At 62.9% G+C, this 16471-nt stretch overlaps 1 protein-coding gene across 3 annotated transcripts in view; it reads left to right on the top strand.

Moving 5' to 3' along the window:
• RFX2 (regulatory factor X2) overlaps positions 1–11967 on the top strand; it is a 42165-nt gene extending 30198 nt beyond the window's left edge. For 2 of the 3 annotated variants that reach the window (XM_040990761.1, XM_040990762.1), the window contains 14 exons: positions 214–293; positions 380–638; positions 1696–1877; positions 3937–4056; positions 5057–5172; positions 6324–6442; positions 6588–6700; positions 6970–7124; positions 8032–8129; positions 9448–9597; positions 9733–9941; positions 10637–10790; positions 11459–11501; positions 11750–11967. In XM_040990761.1, coding sequence (XP_040846695.1) covers positions 214–293; positions 380–638; positions 1696–1877; positions 3937–4056; positions 5057–5172; positions 6324–6442; positions 6588–6700; positions 6970–7124; positions 8032–8129; positions 9448–9597; positions 9733–9941; positions 10637–10790; positions 11459–11501; positions 11750–11862 — 1911 coding nt within the window. In that variant the 3' untranslated portion in view covers positions 11863–11967. Of the gene's footprint in view, positions 1–213; positions 294–379; positions 714–1695; positions 1878–3936; positions 4057–5056; positions 5173–6323; positions 6443–6587; positions 6701–6969; positions 7125–8031; positions 8130–9447; positions 9598–9732; positions 9942–10636; positions 10791–11458; positions 11502–11749 lie in introns of all 3 variants that reach the window. The other variant, XM_040990760.1, reaches the window with a different exon arrangement.
• The last annotated feature ends 4504 nt before the right edge of the window (positions 11968–16471 follow it).

Raw genomic sequence — 16471 nt, 5'->3', positions numbered from 1 at the left:
TGCTCCCCTCGGGACATGCCAGGGCGGTGGTCCCCACGGTCAGGTGCAGTGGACAGGGGCGGCAGCCGGCGCGTGGACGCCCTCCGCCGGCGTCTCTGCCGAGGTGCGCGCAGGCTGCCCTCGGGGTTATCGAGGACACAGGGTAACCAGGGGCAGGGTGGACGAGGGGGCGCGCACGGGCAGCTGAGACCCGGAGCCGCTGTGTCATTGCAGGTGCAGCCGGTCCAGCAGGTGTACCCCGCGCAGGTCCACTACGTGGAAGGGGGCGACGCCGTGTACACCAACGGAGCCCTGTACGTGCGTTGTGGATGTCTCCCCCCTCCACCTGCCGGGCGTCCTTGGCCAAGGACCCCTGACCTCTCTCTCCCTCCCCCCATAGTCGCACCGCCTATGCCTACAACCCCGAGCCTCAGCTCTATGCCCCGAGCAGCGCCGCGCCCTACTTCGAGGCCCCCAGCGGCGCCCAGGTGACCGTGGCTTCCTCCCCGCCGACCGTGCCTCCTCACAGCATGGTGGGCCTCACCATGGACGTCGGGGGCAGCCCCATCGTCTCCAGCGCAGGAGCCTACCTCATCCACGGGGGCATGGACGGCGCGAGGCACTCGCTGGCCCACACGGCCCGCTCCTCACCAGCCACGGTAGGTGTCTGGTGCATGGTCCTGGAGGGTTTGGACACAAGTGGTCCCTCTCCACGACCCCTAACTCCCTCCCCAGCACCCCTCAGTTCGGTCTGTGCCTTCTGTGGTTTGTGCCCCCCAAGTCTGGCTTCAGGACTGGGCTGGTGCCTGGGTGGCAGGCCCCGCAGGTGCGTTCTGCCTTGCCTGGTCGTCTGGCGCTGTGTGTCCAGCTTGAGGGTTTAGGCTTTGCAGTCCCGGCAGCCGTGACAAGGTGGAGTGGGGGGCCTGGGCAGCCGGCCGTGTGCGCGGAGGTGGTCCTTGTAAGTGCCTACGGGGCACTCGCCGGGCTGGGGCCGCCCACCTTCCCTGGCAGCGCCTGGGCATCCTGGCTGCTCAGCTGTGGCCGAGCCCGTGGTCTTGGCCGCTCTGGCAGGCGTGGGCTCCCGCAAGCGGATCCCCTCGACAGCAGGTGCTAAGGGGTCCCGTTCCCGCCTTGCCACCTCACTGCATGCTAGTGGGTGCTCATTTTTTCTTTTTTTTAAACTAAGGCTGCTTGTTTTCTCCCTGCCAAGTTTGGGCAGTTCCCTGTCCAATCTGGATGCAGGTGCTGTGGTGACATTGGGAGCTGCAAAAATGTGCTCTGTCTTCACTGCATCTCTCTCTAAACCTGCAAAGTTAAAATGGAGTATTAAGTTTGAAGTTCTTTTTATTGGAAAGTCAGATACGCAAAGAGGAGAGACAGAGAGGAAGACCTTTCGTCCGATGTTTCACTCCCCCAAGTGACCTCAATGGCCGGAGCTGATCCGAAGCCAGGAGCCAGGAGCCTCTTCCAGGTCTCCCACGCGGGTGCAGGGTCCCAAGGCTTTGGGCCGTCCTCCACTGCTTTCCCAGGCCACAGGCAGAGAGCTGGATGGGCCGCTGGGATTAGAACTGGTGCCCATAAACTTGCAAGCCACTTGCAAGGCAAGGACTTTAGCCTGTTAGGCTACTGGGCTGGACCCGCAGGCGTGTTTTTTGTTTGTTTGTTTGTTTGTTTTTGTTTTTTTTTATGCACTCACTGGCGTCTGTCTCTGCCCAGCTGCAGTGGCTGTTGGATAACTATGAGACAGCAGAAGGTGTGAGCCTGCCCCGAAGCTCCTTGTACAACCACTACCTCCGGCACTGCCAGGAACACAAGCTCGACCCGGTCAACGCCGCGTCCTTCGGCAAGCTCATCCGCTCCGTGTTCATGGGCCTGCGCACGCGGCGCCTGGGGACCAGGTGGGTAAGCCGGGGGACCCCGCTGCACCCGTCTTCTCTCCTGCTCACTCACAGACAGATGCCAGAGTCCAGCTCCAGCTGAGTTCGGAACTCGGGCAGGGCACGTGGATGAGGCGCAAAGAAGAAAGAAAGAGACGGACCACTAGGATTTCGTGATCATAATGGACAATGCGGGCCGCTTTATTTATACAAAATCAGTCCAACTCTGGCTCAGACTTTTTACGTCACGGTCAAGTTGGGAATTTCTAAGAGTAATTCTGCCATAGTTTTACCTAGAAACAGTACCTAGAAGTTCCTGCTAACAGTACCTAGAAGTTCCTGCTACAATTCTTATCCTACAACTCAATCTTGTATCACAAAGAAGGGAATCTAAAGAATGAGGAAAGGATGAAAGCCTAAATCTACATCCCTTGATTAGCACAGGCTCAACGGGGACAGCCAAGACAGTAGGAATAACAGAGGGCCCTTTTGCAAGACGCTATCACCGACATTAACCCCCAAGCTCACCCTGAGCAAAAGGCCAGCCTCGCCGTAGCGAACAGTGCCTGGATGGATTAGAGTTCTTCCGCGGGGCGGTCCGGTGTCCACGCAAGAGGTGGAGCTGCATTCAGGTGGTTGTAGAGACGTCCGCCCGGCGGGCCCTGCCAAACAGCGGGAAGTTCCTTGCGGCCCTGCCTGCAATGGAACAACACTCTTCACCCCCTCGTGTCCCCCACATCTACTGCACGGACCCCAACAGACAGAACTTTCTGGAAGCCGTGGGGCCACGGCCTCCCCCCTCCTCCTCCTGGGTGTCCTCCAGGCGTGGCTGGTGACCTCGGAGCCCCTCGGAGAGAGCGGCCACCTTGGCCGTGGCTCTGCTCTCTGCATTCGAAGCCGGTGACGGTGGTGGTGGTGGCGGGGGAAGGAGGTTTGGGAGTTTCCGCAGTCAGGTTTTTTTAAAAATGTAGTCCTTGGCATATCCTGGGTTTTTGGTTTAAATTTTATTTTCTCTATTTGAAAGGCGCAGCGATGAAAAGAGAGAAAGAGGCCGATCCTCTGTTCACGGGCTCACACCCCAGTGACCCCAACGTCCAGGGGAGGGAGGAAGTGAAGCCAGGAGCCAGGAGCTCCTTTGGGTATCCCATGTGGGTGGCCGGGACCCTAGTACCCGGGCCATCTTCCACCTCCCTGCCAAGTGCGTCAGCAGGGAGCCAAGTCGGAAGCAGAGCAGCCGGGACTCGAACCAGTGCTCTGACAGGGGCTACTGGGTTGCAGGCTGTGGCTGAGCCCACTGCGCCACAGGGCCAGCCCCTGGGGTCTGCAGACGCTTGATGCCTTGAACTCTGCCTGGTCCCCTCAGCTGCTGTGTGGCCAGTAGCCACCAAGGGACAGGCCTACTGCTGCAGTGCCCCCCTGCACACCCACAGCTGGAGGGAGGCCCCGGGCTGGCAGCAGGATGTGCTCGCCGTGGCACCGACCTGGGGCCAACCAGGCTCCAGTGACCGGCTGTGCAGTAGAAGAGAAGTGAAACGGAAGTGGGGGTGGGAACAGAAGTGGAGGTGCTCCAGTGGGAAGCTGCAAACACCACGGCCATGGGGGCAAGAGAACAGGGTCCCCCGTGCCCTATGGAGAGGGCATCCCCGGGGCACAGGTCACCCAGCCTCTGTGTCAGGGGTGATTAAGCCCCACTGCCCTGCTGCCCAGGGCTTGGCACCAGCAGGGCGCCACCTGCTCTCAGAGGGGCCAGTGCGCCCCCCTGTGGCCAGCTTGTGGGAACTGCGCTAGTCCCAGCAGCCACTCGGCTAGACCAAGGCAGAGGCCTTTCCCTGAGGTTTCCCCACCAGGTTAACACCACCAGGAGGCCGCCTAGGCTGGCTTCTCACCGCAGGACCTGTCAGAGGCTTGACCGAGCTACCACAGTGGAGGTGTTAAATCCCCCGTCAGCATTGGTCCCTGCGTCCAGCAGGAGCAGAGTGGCCAGAGACAGGGGCCAGCGGAAGCACGTGCCCCTGGCCCCGAGGACACGTCCCTTGGCAGGGGCTGGGTGGAAGCTGACACTGGGCTGCTGGCTTTCCAGGGGCAACTCCAAGTATCATTACTACGGCATCCGGCTAAAGCCAGACTCGCCCCTGAACCGGCTGCAGGAGGATACCCAGTACATGGCCATGCGACAACAGCCCACGCACCAGAAACCCAGGTGGGTGGCCTGCCAGGGCTGAGGAAAGGTAACGGTGGGGAGAGAGGGTGTGTACAGAGCCCTCCCCACCCCGCGCTCCGCAGTTCAGATCCCTGTCCATCCCTCAGTGGCCTGCATCCGGAATCAGCCACAGTCCCTCCACGCAGCAAAGCAATGAGGGTTGCCACGTTATGGTCCCTGGCAGGTCACAGTGCCTAGTGATGTCACAGCCGTCTGTGTAAGTGCCCGGGGACGTTCCCACAGGGAAACACCTGAGGACAGAGCTCTGCGGATACAACCCCTCCACGAGCAGCACAGAGCATGCAGGTGGATGCAGGGCTGGTGGATGGAAGAGTGAGTGATTGGGCAGATGGGTAGATGGATGGATGGGTGGATGGCCGGCTGGCTGGATGGGGTGAGTGGATGGATGGATGGATGGATGGATGGACGGATGGATGAATGGGTGGATGGATGGATGGATGGGTGGATGGATGGATGGATGGATGGGTGGATGGATGGATGGATGCGTGGAAGGATGGATGGATGGATGGATGGGTGGATGGATGGATGGAGTGGGTGGTGGATGGATGAATGAGTGGATGAGTGGAAGCACTAATGGTAGGTGGGTGGTGAGGGGTAAGCACGGGACGCGCTGAGCCTCTCCAAGCAAGGAAATGCTGACACCTCCTACAGCAGGGATGGACTCTAGGATGTGAGCCCAACACAAAAGGACAAAACACTGCAGGACCCGCCAGGGGGCTTCCAGGGACAGGGGCTGTGGGCAGTTCCCAGGGACAGATGGGACCATCCGGAGGGGGACAGTGGTGGTAGCTCTGCGCCCTGAGGCACATGCTTTCTCAAAGTGGTGGCGATGGCCCCGCCTGAGGCATGTGTATTGGGGCACGGCTGAGGAAAAATGGCACACACACACCCCAAGTTGAAGCCTACTCAGCCCCATGGTCTCAGGGTAGCCTAGGAGCCATTGTGCGAGCCTCGTGTAGACGTGTGTGCCCCCACCCAGGTATCGACCCACCCAGAAGACGGACAGCCTGGGGGACAGCAGCTCTCACAGCAGCCTACACAGCACGCCTGAGCAGGCCACAGCCGCCCACAGCCAGCACCACCAGCAGTACATAGGTGAGTTGTGTGGCCCCACCCCCGCGAGCATGCCGGGCCATGCCACCCTCGGGCACTCACGCCTGGGCAGTCGGCACAGGGGGGTGAGCAGTGCTTGGGATGCCACATCGGAGCACCTGGGTGCGTGCATGTTCTGGCCGCATTTCCAGTTCCAGCTCTGTGGGAATGCAGAGCAGTGACGGACGGCTCCAGCACCTGGGGCCCTGCGTCCGTGTGGGAGACCCGGATGGAGCTCTGGGCTCCTGGCTTCCCGGCCCTGGCTGCTGTGGCCATTGAGGGACGGACTCATGGAAGATCTGTCTCGCTTCTCTGTCCATCTGCCTCTGCTTTTCAAGTGCAAGGAAGTGATTCTGCTACAAATAGGAAGAAAGTTCTAGATAAGCTATGTTTCTGAGACTTAGCAATATGCCTACGCCAGCATGGGAACATGCAGCATGACTTCGAGGAAGCAGTGGCAGAGGGGCTTGTGGAATCCAGCCCCCATCCTGGGCTTGCCCTCTTTGGTGCCCAGAGCCAGGTGGGCACTCCCTCCCTGGGTCCTGGCACAAGGCAGCCAGCTGCATCTTAGCATGTGCCTGGTCCCTCTGGGGGACCCTGCGACACTGGGGGGCTTCCACGTCATTTTGTCAATTGCTGAGCCTGGCAGAGCCACATCCCCCACCCTATCTGCCCACTGCCAGTCCTCTCCCAGCGACTGGGCCAGCTCCAGGATCCTGCACAGAGCTGTAACACTACCCAGCCACGTGGAAAAGTTGGGAGACCAGCCTGGGGCCACTGGTCACAGGGCAACAGGGAGTATCCCCAACACTGGAGCCTCCATTCCACATCCCGTTACCCCAAGAACCCTGCTTCCGTCATTGAGAGCAACACACAAAAAATGTTAACCTGCTGGTTCCCTCCCCCAGTGTTGCCCCAGCCAGGGCTGGGCCAGGCCAAAGCCAGGATGTGGGCACAGCTCTATCCGGGTCTTGCACGCGGACACAGGGGCCCAAGGACCTGAGCCATCACTTGCCACCTCCCAAGGCGCGTGTCAGCAGGGAGCTGGCATCAGAATGGAGCCAGCACGAGTGGGGCGCAGGCGCCGTAATGACGGGGCAGGCAGGTGGCCCGGCCCGGAGCCCCGTTCCCGATTGTCCGCTTTCCTCCTACAGACGTCTCCCATGTCTTCCCTGAATTCCCAGTGCCCGATCTGGGCGGCGCCCTGCTACAGGAGAGCATCACGCTGCGTGACGTCAAGGCCCTCCAGCTGGCCTACCGGCGGCACTGCGAGGTGACCGCATGCAGGCGGCGGGAGCCGCGTCCGTCCCGGGCTCCCCGCACCTGCCACCACCTCACCCTTCCCCTGGGACCTCAAAGACCCCGCCGTCCCCCGCCTCCCGTCCGTCCATCCGCATGACCAATGTTCTCGCCACCAGGCGACCCTGGACGTGGTCATGAACCTACAGTTTCACTACATTGAAAAGCTGTGGCTTGCCTTCTGGAATTCTAAGGGCCCCGCCAGCGACGGCCCCGCCTCACTGCCTGCCAGGTGACCAACCGCCCTCACCCCATTGCAGCCCCCGGCATGCAGGTGCTGTGCCCTGGGAGCCACCTGCTCGCACGTGTGTGTGGCTCCAGGCTTCCCAGGGCTCTGTCGGTGCAGAGGGTCTCAGAGGTTCTAGCGGTGACACACGCAGCTACGGCTGGGGAGGGGCGGGACAGGTGCACTCATGCTCACGCGTGTGTCAGAGCTAAGTGTGCCCAGGGGCCGGGAGTCCTGTGGCCTGGCCAGGCTGACCAGCCCCCCTCCACCCGCAGCGACGAGGAGCCCGAGGGCGCCACGCTCTCCAAGGACAAGCTGGTGTCCCTGTGCAAGTGCGAACCCATCCTCAAGTGGATGCGGAGCTGTGACCACATCCTGTACCAGGCCCTGGTGGAGATCCTCATCCCTGACGTGCTGAGGCCCGTCCCCAGTAAGCGCGCCCGGTGCCAAGCCACGCCCCGGCTATGCCCACGCCCATGCCCCTGACCATGTCCTGCAGGGTGGGCCTCAGCAAGGATGTGGACCATGCCAAGCCATGTCCCGGCCACGCCCACACACCCCTGACTGTGTCTCCGAGATTTAGAGAGAAGGAGAGAAAGATCTCTCCACTGGTTCACTCCCCCAAGTGGCCACAAAGGCTGGAGCTGAGCCGATCCAAAACCCTGGAGCCTCTTCGGGGTCTCCCATGTCAGTACAGGGTCCCAAAGCTGTGGGTCATCCTTGACTGCTTTCCTAGGCCAAAAGCAGGGAGCAGGATGGGAACTGAAGGAGCCGGGATATGAACCGGTGCCCATATGGGATCCCGGCTCCTGAAGGTGGAGGATTAGCCAGTTGAGCCATCCTCCTGGAAGGTTCCTTTCAGGGCATGCAGGATGGTGGCCCGGTAACAGCTCTGAAGTCAGTGCTGACACCCTGGTGCCGAGGTTGGCACCTGCCGTTCGCTCTCCCACCCCAGAATCACTGGGGAACATTGCGTGAAATCCATTCTCGTCTAGGGGCATAGTTGCAGCCTCTTACGGAAGGGGGCCAACCCGGAACCATCAACAGGGCCCATGGCTCGCCCTTCCCAGGCCACCTCCCCAGCCTTCCCTGTGCCAGGAGCCCTGCACTGTGGGGTGCCTCGTGACAGTCGGGACTTGGTGCCCTGGTGTCCTGTGGTGGCCCCAGGCACGCTGGGCAAGCACGTTTGGCTGTGCCCCTGGAAGGAAAGAGAAGGAGCCCTCGGGCCAGGGCCGGTTGTAGTGGGCGCTGTCCTGGCGGCCCTGGCTGCCACTCCGGTCGCAGCTGCTAGTCAGTGCCCCGACCGTGGTGAACGCCCCGGTGCGTGTTTCTCCCAGGTACCCTGACTCAAGCCATCCGGAATTTTGCCAAGAGCTTGGAGGGCTGGCTCACCAATGCCATGAGCGACTTTCCCCAACGCGTCATCCAAACCAAGGTGATGCAGCTGGGGTGGGGTGGGCCAGGGAAGGGGCAGGGGACGCAGGAGGGTGATGGAGAGGGGAGCAGGCTGCGGGCAGTGGCCAAAGGACCGGAAACGCCACCTGCTTTCTAAGCTCTCCCTATCCTCGCGTCAGAACATCAGATGGGGACATGCTGTCTGTGTGTGAGCCTGCTGTCTTTGTGGCCATCTTTTCAAAGATTTATTTATTTATTTGAAAGGCAGGGCGGGGCCAGGGGCAAAAAAAGAAGCCAGGTGCCTGAGCTCCTTACGGGTCTCCCACGTGAGCAGCAGGGATGCAAATACTTGGGCCATCCAGTTTTTTTTTTTTTTTTAACATTTATCCATTTTTATTGGAAAAGCAGATATTCAGAGAAAAGGAGAGACGGAAAGATCTTCCATCTGTTGGTTCACTCCCCAAGTGGCTGCAATGGCTGGAGTTGAACCAATCTGAAGCCAGGAGCCAGGAGCTTCTTCAGGGTCTCCCACGCGGGTGCAGGGTCCCAAGGCTTTGGGCCGTCCTCCACTGCTTTCCCAGGCCACAGGCAGGGAGCTGGATGGGAAGGGGAGCTGCCGGGACATGAACTGGTGCCCATATGGGATCCCAGTGCTTGAAGGTGGAGGGTTAGCTGAGCGAGCTGTTGTGTTTCGCTAGGCTTTCCCACATTTATTTCTTTGACTAGCAGCAGGAGGGCAGATAGCAACACAAGGAAGGTTGCCATTCATGGATGGCGTGGATGCCCACCACAGTGGAGGGTGGGCCATGCCAATCTGGGTTTCTCACGTGGGCGGCAGGGCCGTTGTGGGGCAGCAGGAACTCCCCACCCCTTCCCTGCTGCCCCGCCGCCCCAGGGTGCTGGCTGCGAGGTTCTCGGGTACCAGCTCAGATGCCAGCCCAGCCTTGCAGCTCCAGAGAGCAGCTGAAGGAAGGTGCCTGAGGTCGGGGCTGCGCTGCAGCACAGTGTGTTCAGCGTCCGCCTGCTGCGCCAGCGTGCCACGTGGGCACTGGCTGCAGCTCCCTGCTAATGGCCGGGGAGAGCAGCAGTTTAATCTGTCTCTGTCAGCTTACCTTTCCAATAAATACATTTTAGGAAATAAAAGCAAACAGGCCTGTGTGAGGGCGCGGTCCTGGAGGATCGCCCACATCCAAGCAGACACTGCGCACGGCCTCGCCTTGCTCCAGGGCGGTGGGATCCGCGCCTCCAAAAAGGAGTGGCCACGGGGGACGCGCGCTCCGCTCTGGCGGCACTGTCCCACTGTCCGACGCGCGCTCCCCTGCCTGGTGCACCAGGCTGAGCCCCGCGTCCCGTTACAGGTGGGCGTGGTGAGCGCCTTCGCGCAGACCCTGCGGCGTTACACGTCCCTCAACCACCTGGCGCAGGCGGCGCGCGCCGTGCTGCAGAACACGGCGCAGATCAACCAGATGCTCAGCGACCTCAACCGCGTGGACTTCGCCAACGTGCAGGTGACTCCCCGGGGCGCAAAGCCGCAAGGCCTGCGGGGTCCGTGGCTGTTGGGCCCCGGTGCACAGTAGGTGACACGCTCCCCTGGGGCCTCGCTTCCTGCTGCGCTCACCAAGCACCCCTTGCTCCCCGCACAGGAGCAGGCGTCCTGGGTGTGCCAGTGCGAGGAGGGCGTGGTGCAGCGGCTGGAGCAGGACTTCAAGCTGACGTTACAGCAGCAGAGTTCGCTGGATCAGTGGGCCAGCTGGCTGGACGGCGTGGTCACGCAGGTGCTCAGGCAGCACGCAGGCAGCCCCAGCTTCCCCAAGGCCGCCCGGCAGTTCCTGCTCAAATGGTCCTTCTACAGGTGCGTTCCAGGTGGGGGCAGGGGGAAGGGAGAAGCTGCCAGATGGGGTGGGGGGCTCAATCTGTTGACCTCCTTAGGCTAGGCAGACCTGCTGGTGTGCTCCTCCCTGCCCATTCCCAGCCTGGCCTCGCTGCCCGAGGACTTCTCCACCTATGCCCCCCATCACAGCTGGATGTCCCTTCCCACACCGCCATGAGGCTGTCATGCACAGCCTCCTGGCCTGGGTCTGCACCTGTCGCGAGGTGCTGTGACCAGGTCACCTGGCTGTCCATGTACTTGTCCACTTGTCCTGTCCCCTAAGCGCTGCCTGGGTGAGCCAGCGGAGGGCCCGGCAGACGGTGGCCACCTGGCATGGCATGGGACGGGTGTGAGCGCCCCCTTGGGGGCGGGGATGTTGGTGTGCTGTGCTGTCCACCTCCCCAGAGTCCCTGGCCTGTGTCCCCTCCCCTGCACCCCTGCAGCTCCATGGTGATCCAGGACCTGACCCTGCCTGTGTCCCCTCCCCTGCACCCCTGCAGCTCCATGGTGATCCAGGACCTGACCCTGCCTGTGTCCCCTCCCCTGCACCCCTGCAGCTCCATGGTGATCCAGGCCCTGACCCTGCCTGTGCCCCCCCAACCCCTGCACCCCTGCAGCTCCATGGAGATCCAGGCCCTGACCCTGCCTGTGTCCCCCCACCCCCTGCACCCCTGCAGCTCCATGGTGATCCGGGACCTGACCCTGCGCAGCGCTGCCAGCTTCGGCTCCTTCCACCTCATCCGGCTGCTCTATGATGAGTACATGTTCTACCTGGTGGAGCACCGCGTGGCGCAGGCCACGGGCGAGACGCCCATCGCCGTCATGGGCGAGGTGAGGCCCTCCCCCTGCAACGCACCATTACACAGTGGCAGGTGGCCCGTTTCACGACACGGATACACTGTGTAGTTCTAGAACATTCGCCTCAAAAGGGAAGCCCACCTGGCGACCCCGAATTCCCCCTTCCCTGTGGCTGTGGGCCCGTCTGTTCTGGGCATTTCCCATCGGGGTCGAGGGGAGTCACACACCTCCCACATGGGGTGTAACATCTTCAGGGTCGCTGCACGCCACAGCGGTGCCACACCCCATCACATGCATCAGGGTCTCGCAGAAGGAGAGCGTGCCACATCCCTGGGACCCCACACGGTGTGGCATGGCGTGGCCCCGCCACTGGCCACCAGGGCTGCCCGGAGTGTCTGCACATGGCCTTCTCTTCTTACATGCGTTTCCGGCTCCTGTGCTGTCCCTGGGCGTCAGGAGTGGCTTCCAGGACTCGTGTCTGGGACTCAGCTCTTGCCGGAGCTCACGCTGGTCATTGGAGCCTTCTAGAATCTGTGGGAAGGGGGTGTGTGGGGGGCCTAGCACTGGCTGCAGGGCGCCCTGATGCCCTGCTGGCCATGCCCCCTCCCAGGGATCCAGCTGCTGTGCCCTGACCCAGCACTTCAGCACGGCCCCCTGCAGGTGTCATGAGGGGCACCCCTGACCACACCTTCCTCTTGCAGTTCAACGATCTCGCCTCCCTGTCGCTGACGCTGCTGGACAAAGGTAGGTGTGTGTGAGGCCGTCGAGGGGACACCCCCAATGCCCACTCCACCCTGGCCCAGCCCCGTCCCTCACCCAGCACAAGCCAGTCAGGGAAGTTCCCGGGGATAAAGTGGGGGCTGTAAGGGCAAAGACATGGCAGGCCTGGGCAGCCAGGGCCAGGGGCTGACCGGGCCGCGCAGGCCAGGGTTCCCACACGCCTTGGCCGCGTGCTGATGGTCCGCTCCCCACCCCCGCGCCCTGTCCCGCAGACGACACGAGCGATGAGCGCAGCAGTGAGGCGGATGGCGATGCCCACGGCCTGGGCGAGCCCCTCGTGAAACGGGAGCGCAGTGACCCAAGCCATCCCCTTCAGGGCATCTAGCAGGACCGTGGGCGCCTTCCGCGGGCTTCCGGAAGCTGGCGCCGGTCCGCCCTGTGAGCCTGGACTCCACCGGCCCCGCTGCCCGCTCGCCTGCCCGCCCGCCTGCCCGCTGAGCAGCTCCTGGGTGACGCCATGTCTGCCCTGACTCTAGGGCCACTCCAGCCAGCAAGGGCTGAGAGAATGTTCTAGAAGAGAGGTGGTTGCAGAGGTCATCCTCAGGGCGAGGGGACAGGGGGCGGGCGGGATGCCCCTTGTGGTCCCTGCCTTGGCCGCTGCCTCCTCCGTGCAGCCCCCTCACCAGGATTGCAAAGGGGACTTGAGCAAGCCACCCTCGCCCCGCGCGCCAAAGAATGCTGGGGAAGCGTCCACTGTTGCCATGTCCCTGGCCAGGTCCTCAAGGCCAGCAGGGAGCAGATGACGACCAGGGCAGCCTGCACAACGAAGCCCCACGCTCCCTCAGCTCCGGGCAGGACCTGCCCACGTTCAGGGTCACCATCTGGGCCCCCCATGGCCTGCAGCAAAGGTGTGTCCCCAGCGGCCAAGGAGGGGCCGGTGCCACAGCCACTCCACTCGTGTGCCAAGAACAGCCCCTCAGGCAGCTCCCCCAACTGCCCCAGCACCGTACTGCCCCCCCATGCCTCAGAGCTGCCGGCCTGGCAGGAGCTCACCCCCTTTTCCCCCCTTCCCCACCCCCTGCAAATACGTGACCTCTTCATGGTCACCACCAAGGACACCCACGTGCTGTGGGCTTGCGTGGACCTGGGTGTGCTGCTCAGGGCCCCCGCCGAGAGGGCCCGGACCCCCGCCCTCCCTGCCGCCCGGGAAGCGCCATCTAACTCAATGCAATGTTTTCTCTTTTTGGAAAAATGTTTCTATGATAATTTTGCTGTCTGATTTTGTTCTTAGCAGGTTTGTTATGATTCTGTGTACTGTTGCACTATATTCAGTCCCACTTTGTCCGCGTTCAGCCGAAGGTACTGATGTCCCCTCACGAGGCCTTAAAGCGCCCCCCCGTTTCCTGCCGGCGCCAGGAAGGTCCCCCCAGCCCTCCGTGGGGAGAAGGCCGGTCAGGGTCACGCGGTGTGGCCTCCCGGCTGGACAGTGTCCTGCCAATGCGCGGGCACCCCCTGACGGGCACGCGGCTTGTCACCTCGTGTATTGTCACCCAGCGTGGCTCCCACGCTAAGCAGCCAATACATTCTGGGTTGATCTCACGCTCCGTGTCGTCCTTGAAGGGTCCCCTGCCGAGGCGCGGGAGGGACAGCTGTGTTGCCCGCCTGCAGCCCCCACCAGCCCGTTCTTGCATCCTTGCATCCGGGGTGGCCACGTCCAGCTTCCTGCTGCTGCGGGGTGAGGCCTGCTCGCTGGCTGTCCCCCACCCCTCCGCACTGGGGGCGGTGGCCCCAGAGCCTTCAGGTGCTTTCTGGAAGGAGCCTGCTGGGCCTACACCCCGAGCCAGGGGAATCTCCTTGGGTTCCCCGCGTGTTGAGGTGCACCTGGGGGGCGGGGGGAAGAATCCTGCCACGGGGCTGCTCTGCGGAGGAGGAAGGGCCATGGGGCGGAATGTTCCAGAGAAGTGGACACGGGGCTCCCAGGCAGCTGCTGGGCTGCCAGGGCCACTCCAGGACCCCCCACACTGCACTCGCCTTCCAGGTCTGCCCCTCCTGCAGCAGCTGCCCCAGGCTTGGGGGTGGCATGGAGGGGCGGGGCGTCGGGCCCCGCAGGGGGACACACACAAGCAGGGAGGGTGGACGTGAGAAGGGGCTGGAGCGGCAGCACGTTGGGAGGACTTGGGGAAGGTCCCATCTGTGTTAGGGAGAGAGCCGGATGGCCACGGTAGCCAGTGCAGGGCCAGGGTGCGTCCAGGTCTCCCCCGCCAGTGCAGCGTCCCAAGCGCATAGGCCATCACCCGCTGCCTCCCACACACACCAGCAGGGGGCTGATGGGAAGTGAAGCAGCCGGGACTCGAACCAGGCCCCCGCGGGATGCCAGCGCCGCAGGCAGTGCCTTCATTTGCTATGCCACAGCGTCGCCCCGAGGTACCACCTACAGAGGCAGCACTCGCCACCGGGTCACCTCTCGTCACATTCTCACTTAGAGAGAGATCTTCCATCCTCTGGCTTCCCGGCTAAATGCAAATAACAACCGCCACAGCCTCGGGACCCTGCAGCCACAAGGGAGACCCAGAGGAGGCTCCTGGCTCCTGGCATTGGATCAACTCAGCTCCAGCTATGATGGCCATTAGGGGAGCGAAGCAGCGGACGAAAGATCTGTCTCTCTCTCTAAATCTGCCTTTCCAATGCAAGTCAGTCAATAATAACGATAATGACAATAATAAAGCTGCGAGGCAGGACCGGAGGCAGTGGGAACCCTGGGGGTCTCTCAGGAAGGTGCTGTCCCACTCTGCAGCTCCTGGCACGCCCCCTCTGCCCCTGGGTTTGTCCCAAATCTCCCCTGGACTCCCGGTACCCCGTGCCTTGGCACCCCTGCACCCTGGCAGCATGGCACCCCAGCACCCCTGCACTCCTGCACTCCTGCACCCTGGCACCCCGACACCCCTGCACCCCGGCTCCCCGACACCCCAGCACCCTGGCACCCCGGCAGCTCGGAACCCTGACACCCCAGCACCCTGGCACCCCGGCAGCTCGGCACCCCGACACCCCAGCACCCTGGCACCCCGGCAGCTCGGCACCCCGACACCCCAGCACCCTGGCACCCCGGCATCCCTGCACCCTGGCACCCAGGCAGCTTGGCACCCTGGCACCCCGGCACCCCAGCACCCTGGCTCCCCAACACCCCAGCACCCTGGCACCCCGACCCCCCGGCTCCCCGACACCCCAGCACCCCGACACCGCAGCACCCCGGCTCCCCGGCACCCTGGCACCCCTGCCCGCGCGGCTGCCCGAGGTGGCTTGCGGGACTCGCAGTTTGGTTCTCCCGCAGCCGCCAGGCCCGAGCGCGGCGCCACCTGGCGGCCAGACGGAGGGACTGCGGCCGCTCTCCGACAGCCGCTCCCCTGGCGCAGGGCCGGGGTTGGTGGGCGCAGGGCCGGGGTTGGTGGGCGCAGGGCCGGGGTTGTGGGCGCAGGGCTGGGGTTGGTGGGCGCAGGGCTGTGGTTGTGGGTGGGCGCAGGGCCAGGGTTGTGGGCGCAGGGCCGGGGTTGTGGGCGCAGGGCTGGGGTTGGTGGGCGCAGGGCCGGGGTTGTGGGGTGGGCGCAGGGCCAACAGTGCGTGCCAGCAGACACCCCAGACACCCTGGGGATCCGAGGAATGAGTGGGACCAGATGACTCTGGGGGTCGCATTCTGCAGTGGCGATCCGGAGCTCCAGGTCAACTTCAGGTTTTAGCTTTTTTAAAATTTTAGATGCGATCTTATTTATTCGAAAGAGTGAGAGACAGAGCGGGGAGGAGGGGGCAGCCATTCTGGTGCAGAGCGGGTTAAGCAGACGCCTGTGGCTGCAGCACCCCACACAGGTGCGGGTTCGAGTCCCAGCTGCCCCACTTCCAGTTTCCTGTAAACGCGCATGAGAAAACAGCTGAGGAAAGGCCAAACACTCAGGTCCCTGCACCCACGGGGGGCACCCAGTCAGAGATCTTGGCTCTCTGTCTCGCTGTCACTCTCCATTTCCAATCCTAAAAAAAGCCACAGGAGGATTATATTTAGCAGGCGATGACATTTCCGGGAGTTTCCAAGCCGTGGTATGCCAGTGGCGCACGCTGCGGCCGTAGGAGACCTGTCACAGTAATTCACACACAAGCTTCTCCTCACCGCCACTGGCTGTCACTCCCCTTCGGGCTCCCACGGGGTGATAACGCCGCTCTGAACATCGAGGGTGGCACAGGACGGCCCGGTGGCTGGCACCCACCCGGCGTCGCCCGGGAATTCCCTCATGATGGTTTCGGTTTTTCATCCTGCGCTCCTATTCCCAACTTGGTGGGTTTCTCTGTCAAATGATACAAAGGACCTTATTAAACTCAAATGTAAAACAGGGAGTTCGCTCAAGGTCACGGGGTCCAGGTACCTCCGGTTGGAGCTGAGGAGCATCAACTCAACGCTTGGAACCGTATTTATTTTTCTTGGAAAGTCAAATATGCAGAGAGGAGGAGAGACAGAGAGGAAGATCTTCCGTCTGATGATGTAACGGCCTGTGCTGCACCTATCTAAAGCCAGGAGCCAGGAACCTCCTCCAGGAGGTCTCCCACGCGGGTGCAGGGTCCCAAGGCTTTGGGCCGTCCTCCACTGCTCTCCTAGGCCACAGGCAGGGAGCTGGATGGGAAGTGGGGCAGCCGGGACTCGAACCAGCAAGCACAGGGGATCCTGGCGTGTTCAGGGCAAGGACTTCAGCCTCTAGTTCGCGTCCCCGCACCTGCTGCTGCGCCAGCGCATGCGCACACGCGCCCTCGCCCTGGCCACGCCCTCTCCCCCACCTCCCATTTGGCCGGCGGGAAAAAGAAAGGCGCCGGACCGTTGGTGCGCAGGCGCGTGCCCAGCCGGCCACGCCCCCTCGAGGGTGCGGGGCGGAGTTCCACGCGCAGGCGCAAGCCGCCCCGGGGCGCGCACCCGGAGCGGTCGGCCCCCAGTGCGCACGCGCAGGAAGTGTTCGCGTAGG

Source organism: Ochotona curzoniae, unplaced genomic scaffold (assembly GCF_017591425.1).
Source record: "Ochotona curzoniae isolate NIBS_2020 unplaced genomic scaffold, NIBS_Ocur_1.0 contig_605, whole genome shotgun sequence".
NCBI classification, from domain to species: domain Eukaryota; kingdom Metazoa; phylum Chordata; class Mammalia; order Lagomorpha; family Ochotonidae; genus Ochotona; species Ochotona curzoniae.
This window is presented reverse-complemented; position numbering and strand designations above follow the sequence as displayed.